We start from the raw sequence: 18,153 nt of genomic DNA, 5'->3' as shown, positions 1-18,153 counted from the left end.
AGCCAATTAATTTACATCAATACTACATAAAACAAAATATACATTACCCAAGGGTCAAGTGATGTGCAGAGTCTTGGGGCAGCCAGCTCTCAAGAGTTTTTCTGATAATCCCAATGTTTCTCCAGAGATCGATAATCCCAATGTTTCTCCAGAGATCTCCCTTTCTTTCTTTCTTATTTTTTTTCTTTCTGTCTCCTTTTTTTGTTTTTGTTGGTATCTGGTTTCTTAATCCAAAACTTATCAGATGAACACGCCCTCCGAGTTTGGAACTTTCCAATCATTGTTGAATGGGCGTGTGCATTGATAAGGAGCGTGATGTCATAATACTACCCAGAATGCACTTTTGCTACTGGTGTAGTATTAACTGCTCATATCTAGGTGATACTGTTGTATAAGCATCATACCATTAAGGCCCCATGCACACTGCCGTGTTTCACAGCCGTGTGCGGGCCGTGGAACCGTGGCCTCGATCCCTCCTGAGAGCAGGAGCGCACGGCGTCACTGGTTGCTATGACGCCGTGCGCTCCCTGCTGCCGGCACAGTACAGTAATACACTGGTATAGACCATACCAGTGTATTACTGTATTGCGGCGGCAGCAGGGAGCGCACGGCGTCATAGCAACGAGTGACGCCATGCGCTCCTGCTCTCAGGAGGGATCCAGGCCGCGGTTCCACGGCCCGCACACGGCTGTGAAACACGGCCGTGTGCATGGGGCCTAAGGGTAAACTTATACATGCCTGATATTTTTAATACTACCCACCTCTGACATCTGGAGGTCTTGTCTTAGAGCCGAGGGACAAACTTTGATACATGAATATATACTTTGAGGAACATCTAGACAATTCTCACACTGTGGAATTCATGTTCAGATAAGAAATACAATGAGGCCTCTAAATCTGCAGGTGCCGTGTATCTTCTAACTGTCTAAATGTATAATATATTGTTACAATAACACTAGCTTTTTGAACGGCGCAGTAATCTTCCCATGGACTTACTTTGGCCTACATGAAAATTCATACAAAACAGTGACTATAACTCAACATTGCTCTTAAAAGCAATGAATACCCATTATAATTAGAATATGTAGATATAATTGTTTACACTTATGAAAAGGCACAACACCCCGGAGACCACAATTCAGTGGCAATGAGAATTGGAAAGCGCTCTAAGAAACAGAAGTTGCTTGTGGGACCACCCAAACACTACATATCAGGCCACAAGCCAACAATCCAATGTCCCTGGAAGAAGGAGCCTTAATCAACAACCTGGAAGTATCAGTAAACACCGGAGAATGTCTGTTTGAATTTCCTTCCCCTCTGTGAAGACCAATCATAAGACGCTCTACACCAAGAAATCTGCGGTGTGCTCTCTTTATGTTGAGTGAACTCAGGGGTTGAGGCAATGCTTGGGATAAACGACGGCAGAACATAAGGCCCTGGAAATTACTACAGGAGCTGTTGAGTAGAGCCTCCAGCACTGACCACTGCAGGTCCACCAGCTGCTCCACAGCCAGACGCCTCTCCATTTCCATGGAATCCCTGATGTGTCTTATAACCATGTTTTGGATTGACCTTTGGATTTTGGGGTTAATTTAGGTAGAAGCTAAAATGCTGAAGCAATGTCTCTAGAATTACAGTCCAAGATGACCACTGTGGGGAACAGCCTCATGCCTAATGATCTACTCCAGAAATATGCTGAAGGCTCCCAAAATGGAGCAGTCCACGGGGAGTCAGCAAATCACATAGAATAGTCATAAAGTCAACATAAAGAGCAACCAAACACATGGAGCAAATCTAGATACACTGGGAGCAAGATGGTTCTATCTCCTCTAGTCTGTGTCCACCTGCACTAGAAAGGCTGTCTGCCTCACTAATCGTGCATCCTCCTGGAATGAAATAGGAGGCACTAAACCAAGATTCCTCAAACCCATCACTAACTGAAGAACCCCAGTGAAAAAACAAATCCCACAACAGAGGAACCTCACATGAAGCAACTATCCTCCCCAATCTAGCCCCTTTCTCCAGGTTCTTGTGCACCCCAGGAAAGTTACATCCAAACAAAAATTCTTGAAACCCAAATCCCCATCCCTGGACAACCCCACTGCAAAACCAAGCAAATAGCAAGCCAGCTATATTTTTTGGGCACATCTTTCACAAGGACATACCCCCCTCCCTCCCTTAAAGTAATGGAGGAAGGGCTGATCCTTCTTCCTACAGATTGGTGCACTGATGGCTAATACAATGTGATCTGATTGTGAGCGGAGTCACAATTGTAGATAAACACAATCTAACTAAACCGATGAGACACAAATGGTTCATGTCTTCTACTGAGCACACTGAGTAAACACCCACAGGGTGCAGGGAGAGAAAGTAACCAAACCCTTGAATTTCAAATCTTAGATCCACTTTAACAGCAATAACCTCCACCCAATGTGTCCTGCGGAAATAATAATTGCACAATGTTGAGGAGGAATTCTGGATCATTCATCCTTGTAAAGGTTTTTCATTTCATCAATATGTTTGGGATCTGCTGGATGCAAAATTGTCTACAGGTCATGCCACAGGGGCAAGACTCTGACTTGGCCAATCCAATACACAAATCTTTTTTTTCAACCATTCTTTAGTTAAGGCATGCTCAACCTGCTCCAGCTGTTGTAAAACTACAACTCCCATCATGCCCTGCTGTAGGCTGATAGCTGAGTTGTAGTTTTGCAACAGCTGGAGGGCCGCAGGTCTGGCAGCCCTGCTTTAGTTGATTTACTTGTGCGTTTTGGGCCATAGTCTTGTTGCATCACAGGAAGGCTCTTCAGCTTGAGATCATGGATGGCTGCCCTTACGTTCTCCTGTAAGATGGTTACTGCTGAGAATTGATTGTTTCCTCAATGATTCCAAGGTGTCTGGGCCCAGATGCAGCAGACGTCCCCAACCTTCCATCGGGCTTCTCAGGTCCAATGAGGTCTTAATTTTGGTGTGCAATGCTCCTTTAATTCCAAACCTAGCAGTATGCTTTGTGCTTAATAGTTCCACTTTTGTCTCATCTGTCCATAGAACATTTTCCTAAAAGAATTGTGTTGGTGTTCTGCAGACCTGCAATGGGCCCAACGTTTGGTTTTTACAGCAGTGGCTTCCTTCTTGGTGTTTTCCATGAACACCACCCTTGTTTTGTCTCTTTCTAACAGTGGGCATGAACAGAAGCCGCTTGTAGAGTCTTTTGTTGTTACTTACCTTTCTCACCGCTTTCAGGATTTCATGTTGGACGGATGTTTACAGGACAACCACTAGTGATGTATACTCAGGTCACTGACGATGTAGCCTTCACCAGCCTCATGCATCACTAGAACATGTCTTTTGAAGTCTGGTGAACGTTGCTTGCACTAAGGCATGGTTCACACTAACCCACTTGTCAGTAACCAGGCTTTGTGTGCCTTTATTTAATGGATCAAACACCTCTGAAACCCAGACTTCCAACCTCCTTAATGGAAACCCCTTTTCCAATTAGCTCTTGGAGAGTTTATTACCACAGAGGATCATTTCCCTTTCTCCTGTGGACGTCTCATCAGTGTCCCCGAGACGTGAACAGTGTAACTCTGTGTTAGTTACATGGTGTTTCTCTATATTTCTGACATTTTATTATTAATTAGAATTCCATCGTCATTGCCAAGGGTTCACTTACTTTTTCTTGCAGCTGTAGTCAGCATACACTTTTTATGGTGGACAAATATCCTGACTTTCCTGATGAGCTGGGCTGCGTCTGCCTGGGGATCATAGGGTCAAACACCACACGTAGCGACACTCCAATGTCTCTGCTCCCACCACGGGGACGGCTGCAGTTCCATGTGGAGCCTAAACTGCTCAAGTAGTACGGTATTATCATGCGGCATCCAGAAAAAAACACCACAATGCTGGAGACGCCTGCGGCCAGGCCTCGGCTCCTCACACTTCTTTCCATCTCTCAATAGGGTGGGAAATAAAGTAAAAATCTCTCAATTCTCCTGTTTCCATTTCCATCCTAGGCTCCTAACAGTCCATTTAGTAAAGCAGAAAGAGACTTTTAGGGTTTTCTGAGATTTTTTATTATTATTATTATTATTTTATACTATGACAGTATTTGATCGGTGGGGTCTAATACCCGGGACCCCTGCTCCTGTGAGCACCAGGACCTTCTCGGCTTTTCCTAGACCAGTGAAGTCACATCCATCAATAACGTGGCCTAGGAGCAGTGAAAAGGGCTGACCGCGATATGAAGCATAGCCGCAATACGATGTACGGCACTGTGGTCGGTGAGCAGGGAGAAGGCCTTGGCGCTCAAAGGAGTGCCGGTGCCTTCCCAAAACAGCTGACTGGCGGGGGTTCCGGGTGTTGAACCCCCAACAATCAGATACTGATGACCCATCAAGAGGATAGGTAATTAGTATAAAATTCTCGGAAAACCCTTTAAAATGATCCCACTCCGTCTGGACCCCAGCCTCTCATGATGAGGTGGTCTCTTCAACTAACACACTGTACACAGAACCGCGCTCATTCCCGAAACTGGAACCAACTGACAGTGTTCAATGACAATACACTGTACACGGTGACACTGATTGACCTCCAACCGAGCAAATCAACTCTTACATACATGACAAAAACCCAACCAACAGATCGTATGTATCAACATGGAGAAATTCCCACACCACTAGGCTCAGCTAAGCTTTCCTGCGATGTTCGTAACAATAAGACCAAGAGGCCTGCTGCTCAAACTGCTCGGTGGAGCCAAACATCAGCATCCAGCAAACTGCCTGTAGAGCTCCGAGACAGGGTTGTGTGGAGGCACAGATCTGGAGAAAGGGACAAAACATTCTGCTGCACTGAAAGTTCCCAAGAGCACAGTGGCCTCCAGAAGTCTTACATACAACCAGGACTCTTCCTAGAGCTGCTGCCCCCCCAAACGAAGTAATTGGGGGTGAAGGGACTTGGTAAGAGAGGTCACCAAAACCCAATGGTCACTCTGACTGAGATCGTGTGTGCAGAAACTTCCAGAAGGTCGATCATCACTGCAGCCTCCACCAATCTGGGCTTTATGGCAGAGGGGCCGGAAAGAAGCCTCTCCTCAGTAAGACACATGAAAACCACCTGCAGTTTGTAGAAAAGCATCTGAAGGACCTTAGACTGTGAGAGACAAGATTCTCTGCTCTAATGGAGCCAAGATGGAACTTTCTGGCCTCAATTTTAAGCATCATGGCTCAAGGAAACCAGGCGCCGCTCATCACCTACCCAATACCATCCCTACAGTGAAGCATGGTGGTGGCAGCATCATGTCTGTAGGAGACCAGGCGCCGCTCATCACCTACCCAATACCATCCCTACAGTGAAGCATGGTGGTGGGAGCATCATGTCTGGAGGAGACCAGGCACCGCTCATCTCCTACCCAATACCATCCCTACAGTGAAGCATGGTGGTGGGAGCATCATGTCTGGAGGAGACCAGGCACCGCTCATCTCCTACCCAATACCATCCCTACAGTGAAGCATGGTGGTGGCAGCATCATGTCTGTAGGTGACCAGGCACCGCTCATCTCCTGCCCAATACCATCCCTACAGTGAAGCATGGTGGAGGCAGCATCATGTCTGGGGGAGACCAGGCGCCGCTCATCACCTGCCCAATACCATCCCTACAGTGAAGCATGGTGGGGGCAGCATCATGTCTGGAGGAGACCAGGCACCGCTCATCACCTGCCCAATACCATCCCTACAGTGAAGCATGGTGGAGGCAGCATCATGTCTGGGGGAGACCAGGCGCCGCTCATCACCTGCCCAATACCATCCATACAGTGAAGCATGGTGGAGGCAGCATAATGTCTGGAGGAGACCAGGCGCCGCTCATCACCTGCCCAATACCATCCCTACAGTGAAGCATGGTGGTGGCAGCATCATGTCTGGAGGAGACCAGGCGCCGCTCATCACCTGCCCAATACTACCCATACAGTGAAGCATGGTGGTGGCAGCATCATGACTGAAGGAGACCAGGCGCCGCTCATCACCTACCCAATACATTATGCTGGGGGGACAGGGGGACCGTCAGGGTGGAGGGAAAGCTGAATGGAGCAAGGTCCGGAGATATTCTCAATGAGAACCTGCTCCAGATCTCTGGACCTCAGACCAGGCAGAAGGTTCTCCTTCCAACAACACACTGGCCCTAAGCACACGGCCAGGACACCACAGGAGCGGCTGAGGGACGACTCTGGGAAAGTCCTTGAGGGGCCACAGCCAGATTCCTGAGCCCAATGAAACATCTCTGGAGACCTGAAAAGGGCTTGAATACTTATGCTCATGTAAGAGGGGCTGAAAACTTATGTCCAGGTGAGATTTTAGTTTCTCCTTTTCAGTAGATCAGTAAAGATTTCTCACCTTCTGTTCTCACTTTCTCATTATAGGGGAGCTGATAGCACAAGGAGCCAGAGGACAAACTGTGAGGAAAGTGAGGGGTGTGAGGACGTTCTGAATGCACTGTGTGTATATATATATACCCTCCACACACCGGAGGGGCAGGAGCTGTTACAGGACAAAGCAGAGGCTGCACTAAGCCGGATTTTCAGGGGTCTTGAAGCTAGCCTATACCCACCATACAGGGCTTCCTCTATATGAGGCCACTTGCGGAGCGGCCGACCAGTGGCATTGGGAGCTCCTCACATCTGCCTCGTCCTTAAACAATTATCCGGCTGCAGCATCTTGGGAATTCATTTCTAGGTTAAAGGGGTATTCCGGTTACACAAAGTACTATGGATGTTACAGAGTTTTACCATGAACATGGCTGACCGATATAATGTTATTACCAGTTTTGCTGCCTTTACGGTTACGTGGTTACGACCTGTAGTTTTCTGTGCAGCATGGTCGAGCATGCTCAGTTATTCTCTGCCTGCTTCCTCATAGCAGGACGAGTGCTTGCCTTCAAGTAAAGCAGAGAGACATCAGGGCCGGGGTTTGTGCTAGCCCTGCCCATTTCAGCCCGGGACAGCGGGAGAGAATCAGGGGTAATGTTGTCAGAGTGTTTGTTTCCAGCTCAAGTGATACAAGGGAAAGCGCCATAACAGTACGAGCGGATCACAGATCAGTGGTCGGAGAGACGCTGGTCCCGCGACACATGTCTCTGTATGGATTCCACAACTGGAATACCCCTCTAAGTGTGGCCCCTACTCCTGTACATGGGGACCTACTGTCAGTACAGGTCTGGCTGACATTTCAGGAGAATATCCATCGTTCAGCATCTGAGATCCATCTGGCGGAATGCGGTTTTACTCTTGGCCATGGCTTACCTCATGTTGTGGGCAGCTCAATCATTGCACCTGCTTCTCCTCTGTTTTGCAGATGGCCCCAGTGAGGCTCGGATAGAAGGCGAAGTATTTGTGAGGCCCGGTTATTCATTCACATTAACGTGTTCTGCTGATTCTAATCCGCCTCCGGAATTCCAATGGAAAGTCAATGACACAGACACAGGGGCAAAGACCAGCAAATATGGAGTTAGTAACGCGGAGACTGAGGACCAAGGGCTGTACACGTGTGTGGTGAGGAACCCCGCGACCCTCCGCACGGCTACCGCCGCCGTGTACGTCAATGTGACTGCAGGTAAGGCTATAATAAGTGGTGAATCCGTCACAGGTCTCGGACAGCTGGAATAAGGTGGCATTATAACCGCACTACCTGGAAAGCTCTCCGGTGGTTCTAATGAACTGGAAGGCACTGGACGCACCGAGTATGAATATTCCTGTTATGTATTGGCAGAATTATCAGACAAAGCTGTCTACAGCCTGATACAATTATTATCAGGTGTCGGTAAGAGTTCCCGAGCCCCGGCCACATACACGGCGACCTCGATCAAACACCAGCATCACTGTCATCGCAGGTATTCTCAATGAGAATTGTACTGTTATCAACTACTGGCAAAAACGAGCAAACCGACGGCACGGTGACCAATAGTTATTATGCTTATCCACCTCTTTATATTATTTCAGTTTGAATCTCTAAATTATTATTTGTATTATTACTTTATTATCCTCATTATCATTATGATTAGTATTAATCTTATTCAATAGTAAGAATTATAAAGCCGAAACGCCTGCACTGATGTCATGTAAACATATTTGTCCTGGAGATTTAATGTTGTAACGAAAAAGAAATAACAAATGGTAAATTCAACGTTTGTCACTTCACCTCCGTAAAAGTCATAAACACTTCCAAATGGTGTATGTGGCGAAAAAAGGGGGAAAGGCGCTCATAGGATAGTGTGAAATAATGGGGTAAATCAAACAGAAGGGTGACAATTAATGTGCTCACCTCACTCGTGAAATCAGTGGGTCGGTGCTGCCGGTATCTCTCAATCCTCGTAGGTGGAGAGGCCAAATTCTCAGAGGAGTGATGTGAGGTTCAATGGTGGGATATGTACCAAGACAGTACACGACTGTTATACCTCTTGGCGCAAACACGACTCCAGTAGATATTATAAAAGTCTTTTAAAATTTAAGTGTGAAGTGACAACGCGTTTCAGAGTGGATATACTTCTTTTTAAAGTCTTTTGTGTCCGTGCTAATGCAGATAGCCCAGCTTCTCACATATGGATAGTCCAAGCATGTCCTAGTAGGAATCTCACTTATGCTCCTGGGAAAGCTGGGTGGTCCATCATCACATGTCTCGCCATGGCTTTCATCTTGATAGATCCTTCTTTCTTTCTTTCTTTGAAGGGAGAGGATGCTGCTGCTGTACACCAGCCTGGTTTGTTTTCACTCTGGTTTCAAAAAGGTTGCGCCAAGAGGTATCACAGTTGTGTACTGTCTTGGTACATATCCCCCCATTAAACACTTCCAAATAGCATCAATAAAAACTAAAGATTTCCCAACAAAAAATAAGCCCCAAGAATATTGCGAAGCAAAGAAAAAAGTGTTTTTTATTTTTAGACTTTTTTTTTATATTAAAATACAAAAAAAGCTATATAAATGTGGTATCTCTGTAATCGTACTGACCCGGAGAATGAAGGGAACAGATCAGTTTTATCTCATAGGGAACGCTGTAAACACAAAACCCATAAAACTATATAAATGTGGTATCTCTGTAATCGTACTGACCGGAGAATGAAGAGAACAGGTCAGTTTTATCTCATAGGGAACGCTGTAAAAACACAACCTATAAAACTATATAAATGTAGTATCTCTGTAATCGTACTGACCCGGAGAATGAAGAGAACAGGTCAGATTTATCTCATAGGGGACGCTGTAAAAACACAACCTATAAACTATATAAATGTGGTATCACTGTAATCGTACTGACCCGAAGAATGAAGAGAACAGGACAGTTTTATCTCATAGGGAACACTGTAAACACAAAACCCATAAAACTATATAAATGTGGTATCACTGTAATCGTACTGACCCGGAGAATGAAGAGAACAGGTCAGATTTATCTCATAGGGGACGCTGTAAAAACACAACCTATAAAACTATATAAATGTGGTATCACTGTAATCGTACTGACCCGAAGAATGAAGAGAACAGGACAGTTTTATCTCATAGGGAACACTGTAAACACAAAACCCATAAAACTATATAAATGTGGTATCACTGTAATCGTACTGACCCGGAGAATGAAGGGAACAGGTCAGTTTTATCTCATAGGGAACGCTGTAAAAACACAACCTATAAAACTATATAAATGTGGTATCGCTGTAATCGTACTGACCCGGAGAATGAAGAGAACAGGTCAGATTTATCTCATAGGGAACACTGTAAACACAAAACCCATAAAACTATATAAATGTGGTATCACTGTAATCGTACTGACCGGAGAATGCAGGGAACAGGTCAGTTTTATCTCATAGGGAACGCTGTAAAAACAGAACCCATAAAACTATATAAATGTGGTGTCTCTGTAATCGTACTGACCCGGAGAATGAAGAGAACAGGTCAGATTTATCTCATAGGGGACGCTGTAAAAACACAACCTATAAAACTATATAAATGTGGTATCGCTGTAATCGTACTGACCGGAGAATGAAGAGAACAGGACAGTTTTATCTCATAGGGAACACTGTAAACACAAAACCCATAAAACTATATAAATGTGGTATCACTGTAATCGTACTGACCGGAGAATGAAGGGAACAGGTCGGTTTTATCTCATAGGGAACGCTGTAAAAACAGAACCCATAAAACTATATAAATGTGGTATCTCTGTAATCGTACTGACCCGGAGAATGAAGAGAACAGGTCAGATTTATCTCATAGGGAACGCTGTAAAAACAAAACCCATAAAACTATATAAATGTGGTATCACTGTAATCGTACTGACCCGGGGAATGAAGAGAACAGGTCAGTTTTATCTCATAGGGAACGCTGTAAAAACAAAACCCATAAAACTATATAAATGTGGTATCTCTGTAATCGTACTGACCGGAGAATGAAGAGAACAGGTCAGTTTTATATCATAGGGAACACTGTAAATACAAAACCCATAAAACTATATAAATGTGGTATCACTGTAATTGTACTGACCTCGAGAATGAGGGGAACAGGTCAGTTTTATCTCATAGGGAACGCTGTAAACACAAAACCCATAAATTATATAAATGTGGTATCACTGTAATCGTACTGACCCGGAGAATGAACGGAACAGATCAGATTTATCTCATAGGGATCACTGTAAAACCAAAACCCATAAACTATATGAATGTGGTATCACTGTAATCGTACTGACCCCGAGAATGAAGGGAACAGGTCAGTTTTATCTCATAGGGAACGCTGTAAATACAAAATCCATAAAACTATATAAATGTGGTGTCACTGTAATCGTACTGACCCGGAGAATGAAGAGAACAGGTCAGTTTTATCTCATAGGGAACACTGTAAAAACAAAACCCATACAACTATATAAATGTGGTATCACTGTAATCATACTGACCCGGAGAATGAAGGGAACAGGTCAATTTTATCTCATAGGGAACGCTGTAAAAACAGAACCCATAAAACTATATAAATGTGGTATCTCTGTAATCGTACTGACCGGAGAATGAAGAGAACAGGTCCGTTTTATCTCATAGGGAACGCTGTAAAAACACAACCTATAAAACTATATAAATGTAGTATCTCTGTAATCGTACTGACCCGGAGAATGAAGAGAACAGGTCAGATTTATCTCATAGGGGACGCTGTAAAAACACAACCTATAAAACTATATAAATGTGGTATCACTGTAATCGTACTGACCCGAAGAATGAAGAGAACAGGACAGTTTTATCTCATAGGGAACACTGTAAACACAAAACCCATAAAACTATATAAATGTGGTATCACTGTAATCGTACTGACCCGGAGAATGAAGGGAACAGGTCAGTTTTATCTCATAGGGAACGCTGTAAAAACACAACCTATAAAACTATATAAATGTGGTATCGCTGTAATCGTACTGACCGGAGAATGAAGAGAACAGGACAGTTTTATCTCATAGGGAACACTGTAAACACAAAACCCATAAAACTATATAAATGTGGTATCACTGTAATCGTACTGACCGGAGAATGCAGGGAACAGGTCAGTTTTATCTCATAGGGAACGCTGTAAAAACAGAACCCATAAAACTATATAAATGTGGTGTCTCTGTAATCGTACTGACCCGGAGAATGAAGAGAACAGGTCAGATTTATCTCATAGGGGACGCTGTAAAAACACAACCTATAAAACTATATAAATGTGGTATCACTGTAATCGTACTGACCCGGAGAATGAAGAAAACAGGTCAATTTTATCTCATAGGGAACGCTGTAAAAGAAATCCATGAAACTATATAAATGTGGTATCTCTGTAATCGTACTGACCGGAGAATGAAGAGAACAGGTCAGTTTTATCTCATAGGGGACGCTGTAAACACAAAACCCATAAATTATATAAATGTGGTATCACTGTAATCGTACTGACCCAGAGAATGAAGAGAACAGGTCAGTTTTATCTCATAGGGAACACTGTAAAAACAAATCCCATAAAACTATATAAATGTGGTATCTCTGTAATCGTACTGACCCGGAGAATGAAGAGAACAGGTCAGTTTTATCTCATAGGGAACGCTGTAAAAGAAATCCATGAAACATGGATAAAGATGTGGCAAGATTGATTTTTATTATTTTAATATTACTCCTTTTGAATTTTGTGCAACTTGTCTCGCCAAAAAAAATAAAAAATAATTCTGTGTCATGGATGGGTTATTATCTTTAGTGTTTTTCAGTATTATTATCTCTACTTCTCTTGTTGTTTCTAGAATTCATTCCACCTGAATATCCCGTTTTTCTGGGACCCATCCTTGGACTTGCCTTTGCTATTATTTTGGCAGTTGTACTGATTATTATTGGAAGTGTCTTCATATATAGGAAATTTATGAGAAAGAAGCTGAATGGTAAGAGACTTCTACTTACAGAAAGGAAGGCAACAGATTCATGTTATTTGGCAGTAACGGCCTTCAATGTATTGTGCCATCGGTGTATAGTTATGTAAGGCCTCATGCACATGGCCGCTGTTTTGGTGGCTCAGATGCTGACTCATTTACTTCAATGGGGCTGGAAAAGATGCGGACAGCACTCCGTGTGCTGTCCGCATCCGTTGTTCCATTCTGTGGCCCCGCCAAAAAAAATAAAAAATCCTATTCTTCTCCGTCCTTTGCGGACAAGAATAGGCAGTTATATGTAAAAGGGTGTCCGTGCCATTCCACAAATTTCGGAACGCGCACGGACGCCATCCATGTTTTGCGGATCTGTGATTTGTGAACTGCAAAACACACCACGGTCGTGTGCATGCGGCCTAATAGTGATATAAAAATTGTGCGAATTCTTTAATGCTTCTTTCACACTGGCGTTTTTGCCTGATCCGGCAGGGTTCAGCAAAAACGCTTCCGTCATGAGAATACAACCGTCTGCATCCGTTATGAACAGATCCGGTTGTATTATCTTTAAAATAGCCAAGACGGATCCGTCATGAACACTATTGTAAGTCAATGGGGGACGGATCCGTTTTCTATTGTGTCTGAGAAAATGGATCCGTCCCCATTGACTTGCATTGTGGGTCATACTGGATCCGTCCTGCTCCGCATCTCATGATGGAAAGAAAACTGACGCTATGAGGGTAAACGCAAGTGTGAAAGTAGCTTTACTGTATTGAGGCATCCATGTTCTGCCGATCCGTGAGTTAGGCTCATCCTGCAATTGGAGTCAGACTGATTGTATTTGCGGTGTTGGGCTCATTGTATTTTTGTGTCAGAATTATTGTATTTTTGGTGTTGGGCTCATTGTATTTTCGGTGTTGGGCTCATTGTATTTTCGGTGTTGGGCTCATTGTATTTTCGGTGTTGGGCTCATTGTATTTTCGGTGTTGGGCTCATTGTATTTTCGGTGTTGGGCTCATTGTATTTTCGGTGTTGGGCTCATTGTATTTGTGGTGTGGGGCTCATTGTATTTTTGTTGTTGGGCTCATTGTATTTTTGTATCAGATTCATTGTATTTTCGGTGTTGGGCTCATTGTATTTTCGGTGTTGGGTTCATTGCATTTTCGGTGTTGGGCTCATTGCATTTTCGGTGTTGGACTCATTGCATTTTCGGTGTTGGGCTCATTGTATTTTCGGTGTTGGGCTCATTGCATTTTCGGTGTTGGGCTCATTGTATTTTCGGTGTTGGGCTCATTGTATTTTCGGTGTTGGACTCATTGTATTTTCGGTGTTGGGCTCATTGTATTTTCGGTGTTGGGCTCATTGCATTTTCGGTGTTGGACTCATTGTATTTTCGGTGTTGGGCTCATTGTATTTTTGGTGTTGGGCTCATTGTATTTTCGGTGTTGGGCTCATTGTATTTTCGGTGTTGGGCTCATTGTATTTTCGGTGTTGGGTTCATTGCATTTTCGGTGTTGGGCTCATTGCATTTTCGGTGTTGGACTCATTGCATTTTCGGTGTTGGACTCATTGTATTTTCGGTGTTGGGCTCATTGCATTTTCGGTGTTGGGCTCATTGTATTTTCGGTGTTGGGCTCATTGTATTTTCGGTGTTGGGCTCATTGTATTTTCGGTGTTGGGCTCATTGCATTTTCGGTGTTGGACTCATTGTATTTTCGGTGTTGGGCTCATTGTATTTTTGGTGTTGGGCTCATTGTATTTTTGGTGTTGGGCTCATTGTATTTTCGGTGTTGGGCTCATTGTATTTTCGGTGTTGGGCTCATTGCATTTTCGGTGTTGGACTCATTGTATTTTCGGTGTTGGGCTCATTGTATTTTCGGTGTTGGGTTCATTGCATTTTCGGTGTTGGGCTCATTGCATTTTCGGTGTTGGACTCATTGCATTTTCGGTGTTGGACTCATTGTATTTTCGGTGTTGGGCTCATTGCATTTTCGGTGTTGGGCTCATTGTATTTTCGGTGTTGGACTCATTGTATTTTCGGTGTTGGGCTCATTGCATTTTCGGTGTTGGACTCATTGTATTTTCGGTGTTGGGCTCATTGTATTTTTGGTGTTGGGCTCATTGTATTTTTGGTGTTGGGCTCATTGTATTTTCGGTGTTGGGCTCATTGTATTTTCGGTGTTGGGCTCATTGTATTTTTGGTGTTGGGCTCATTGTATTTTTGGTGTTGGGCTCATTGTATTTTCGGTGTTGGGCTCATTGTATTTTTGGTGTTGGGCTCATTGTATTTTCGTTGTTGGGCTCATTGTATTTTCGGTGTTGGGCTCATTGTATTTTCGGTGTTGGGCTTATTGTATTTTTGTATCAGATTCATTGTATTTTCGGTGTTGGGCTCATTGTATTTTCGGTGTTGGGCTCATTGTATTTTCGGTGTTGGGCTCATTGTATTTTCGGTGTTGGGCTCATTGTATTTTCGGTGTTGGGCTCATTGTATTTTCGGTGTTGGGCTCATTGTATTTTCGGTGTTGGGTTCATTGTGTGATTGTATTTAGGTTTATCTGGCTGCTAGTGCTTTATGTATCTTCGTAGTGTCTCTGGTCTGTTCTGCTGATACCGAGCTCCATCTCCTCCGCACAGACACAGCTTTACAGTATGTTGTGCGGTCTCCTGCAGACAGCTTGAGCTTACTGAATGCCGCAGTATATAGACCCTAATAATAAGACGGAAAGCTCCTTCATCTATTGGTGACTGCAGGAACCAGCACATTATGTGTTAACTTATTGGATTTGGATCTTTGTATCAGAAAACTGGAGATGTGATTGTAATAGGGATTTATCATGACATGGACACAATGTGACAATGGAAGGTAGACTTTGTAGTAAGACATGGAGGGAAGTTGTCATCTTCTGCTTCTTACAATGTCTTGTGATTCATCCCCAGAGTCACCAGACAATGAACCGGATCCCATCCCGGTGTATGAAAATGTGAAGGTAAGTGACCAGTCCAGTCAGGGGAGCAGACTTACTATCTGGCGTAGACTGAAGATGAGCCGTACCTGCTACTGAGCCGGTTCAGGCTTCTCTCTAACCTGAGGTCTCCCATTGGTTGTTTTACTTTGTAACAGAATTGTGTCACAAATTTTGTATGCAATTTTGGTGCAAATTGTCGGGTCTCTGTGCTGGCCCTAAAGACCTAACCATGGAGCACCCGCCCCGAAAAGGGCGGCTCTGACATCAGTAGCCCTACATAGCCCTATTGCGTCTTCCCTACGTGCACGTTTCGCTCCTCCTCATCAGGGGGATGGTGCTGCTAAAAGGGAAAACAGTCTAAACCCAGGAAAGTAGACACAAACTCCCAGGTGGGACGGAGAATGACGGACGGACGGGGTCAATCAGATAGATAGCACTCCTAGGGCTCAGCCTAGATACCGACCATCCAAGCTATGATAAAAGAGAGCAGGAGCAATGTTGTGACTGAGGCCAGGCGCCCCGAGCAGGCTAGGCGTCGCCCGCTTACCCCACCCGTGCAGGTATCATATACAGCAGCCAGAGGCATCCAATGAGATCTCATGATACTACGGGGGCACTTGGCTGGCGTCCTCCAGCAGGAAGTAGTGTGCGATGGTCGGAACCGCACAGAAGAGAAGCAGGGGCAATGTGCGCAAATATAAATCATCATAAAGCAATGACATCAAGGGGGAAAAACACAAGTTATAGGTTCCTGATGATTACACAATGCGGTAAAAGAGTAAAGTGGAGGTCCGCTGGAAAATAACCCCAAATGTTATAAATACTAATGGGGGGGTTAATGGAAACATCAGTGTTAAAGAAGGTACTAACGTTGTTTGTAACATCAGGGGTTAACTGAGGCTCGTCCTGAGAGGCTTCTCAATTTCTACATCAACTGTTGGCCATGACCCCCCCCCTCATTGTTAGTATTTGTAACATTGGGGGTTAACTTTTAGTTCCTGCGCCATCTTTCTGTTTTCTGGCGGATATATGTCCACAGGGGCCACAGTCTATATTATACTGATTCTACTTTAAGGCCTTCGCTTGGTTTACGCCTGACTCTGGCCGCTCACCTCACCAAGTCCCGGGAGAGGTCTTGCTGTTATTAACGCCTCCTTTCTCACTAAAATATGTCTACAACTTGGGGCAAGACGTGGACCAGATGTGGGCACAGTGCACATCACATTGAGGTATCTCCATGGAAGAGAACTAGGGTTCTAGGTGCTTACAGAAAACCTGTATTGTTCCTCGTGTCCATCACCCCAACTCCAGGGCAATGGGGTTAGAGAGCACGCGGCAGGCGGAGAGCTGAGGTCGGGTGTGCGGCGGGCTCTAGGAATCGGATAACGACCTGATCAATGGGGGTCTGACCGCGGGGACCTCCTCACTGGTTAGGAGAATGGGGGTCCCGTTCCCCCGTCAGATCCTGCTGCTCCATTCTCTTTCGGAGTACTGCCGAGCACAGCGGTCACCCATCTCCAGCAGTGAGAAGGAACGGCGTGGCAGGGCCCAAGTTTAACCCTTCATACTCACAAGCCTCGGTGGGAAAGACAAACGCCTCCCGCCATGGCCCAGTGTGCCGGAGGGTGACATGACTGAAATGACAGAAGAACGCCCGGATCACTGCCGGACACAGCCGGGCCCCACTGGTACGTGACGGAGGCTGAGGGCCCACTCCCATCATCATACAGCCTCTACGCCTGTACCATCACCCCCAACATCACACGGCTGCACATCCCATTAACCCTTTCTTCTCTTCTCTTGATGTCTTGAATGTTAAAGGGCTCATGTAAATCTGTTCTCACCTATTAAAGGCTATGGACACCTAGGGGGCGTTTTTTTTTTATTATTGCATTGTCCTCATTATGAGCACGTTTTCACCATAAGGACCCGGCCACATCTGACATGTGTCACTTTATGTAGTAATAACTCTGGAAGGCTTTTACTTCGGCCTCATGCACACGACCGTTTTTCAGGTCCAAATCCGAGCCACCGTTTTGGCGGCCCGGGGGCGGACCCATTCACTTCAATGGGGCTGCAGAAGATGTGGACAGCACTCCATGTGCTTTCTGCATCCGTTGCTCCGTTCTGAGGCCCCGCAAAAAAAAAATAGCATGTCCTATTCTTGTCTGTTTTGCGGACAACAATAGGCATGTCTACAATGGGCCGCCCGTTCCGCAAATTGCAGAAGGCACATGGGCGGCTTCCGTTCTTTGCAGATCTTCGGTTTTCAGACCGCAAAAAGCAGCACGGTCGTGTGCATGAGGCCTTATCCAAACCATTCTGAGATTGTCGTCTCGTGACACATTGTACTTCATGACACTGGCAAATTTGTAAATGTCATTTTATTATTTGCGACATTTGACGCTTAGAAGTTTAGAAGGAATTTTGCAAAGTTTAAAGAAAATTTCCAAACCCACTTTTTTAAGGACCAAATGAGTCCTGAAGTCACTTTGTGAGGCTGACTTGGTAGAAACCCCCCATAAATGACCCCAATAGAGAACCTACTCCCCTCAAATTATTCAAAACTGAATTTACTAACTTTGTTAATTTAACCCTTTAGGTGTTCCATAGGAATTAGAGGAAAATGGAGGTGACATTTCCAAATTTCCCATATTTTTTGATTTTCCACTTTTATCCATTTTTCCAGTAACACAGAAAGGATTAAAGAGGTTTTCCCATCTGAGACAATGGGGGCATATCGCTGGGACCTACACCTACTATGAGAACGGAGGACGGGGAAATGAACGGTGGCC

The 18,153-nt window shown here is 44.7% G+C and overlaps 1 protein-coding gene across 1 annotated transcript in view; it reads left to right on the top strand.

The window, feature by feature from the left end:
* LOC122922384 (carcinoembryonic antigen-related cell adhesion molecule 2-like) overlaps positions 1 to 18,153 on the top strand; it is a 60,752-nt gene that overhangs the window by 26,072 nt on the left and 16,527 nt on the right. Inside the window, exons 4-6 of the mRNA XM_044272976.1 lie at positions 7,344 to 7,601; positions 12,273 to 12,407; positions 15,330 to 15,379. Coding sequence (XP_044128911.1) covers positions 7,344 to 7,601; positions 12,273 to 12,407; positions 15,330 to 15,379 — 443 coding nt within the window. The remainder of the gene's footprint in view (positions 1 to 7,343; positions 7,602 to 12,272; positions 12,408 to 15,329; positions 15,380 to 18,153) is intronic.

This window comes from Bufo gargarizans, unplaced genomic scaffold (genome assembly GCF_014858855.1).
Source record: "Bufo gargarizans isolate SCDJY-AF-19 unplaced genomic scaffold, ASM1485885v1 fragScaff_scaffold_317_pilon, whole genome shotgun sequence".
NCBI lineage: Eukaryota > Metazoa > Chordata > Amphibia > Anura > Bufonidae > Bufo > Bufo gargarizans.
The sequence above is the reverse complement of the archived record's forward strand: the minus strand, read 5'-3'. Positions and strand labels throughout refer to the sequence as shown.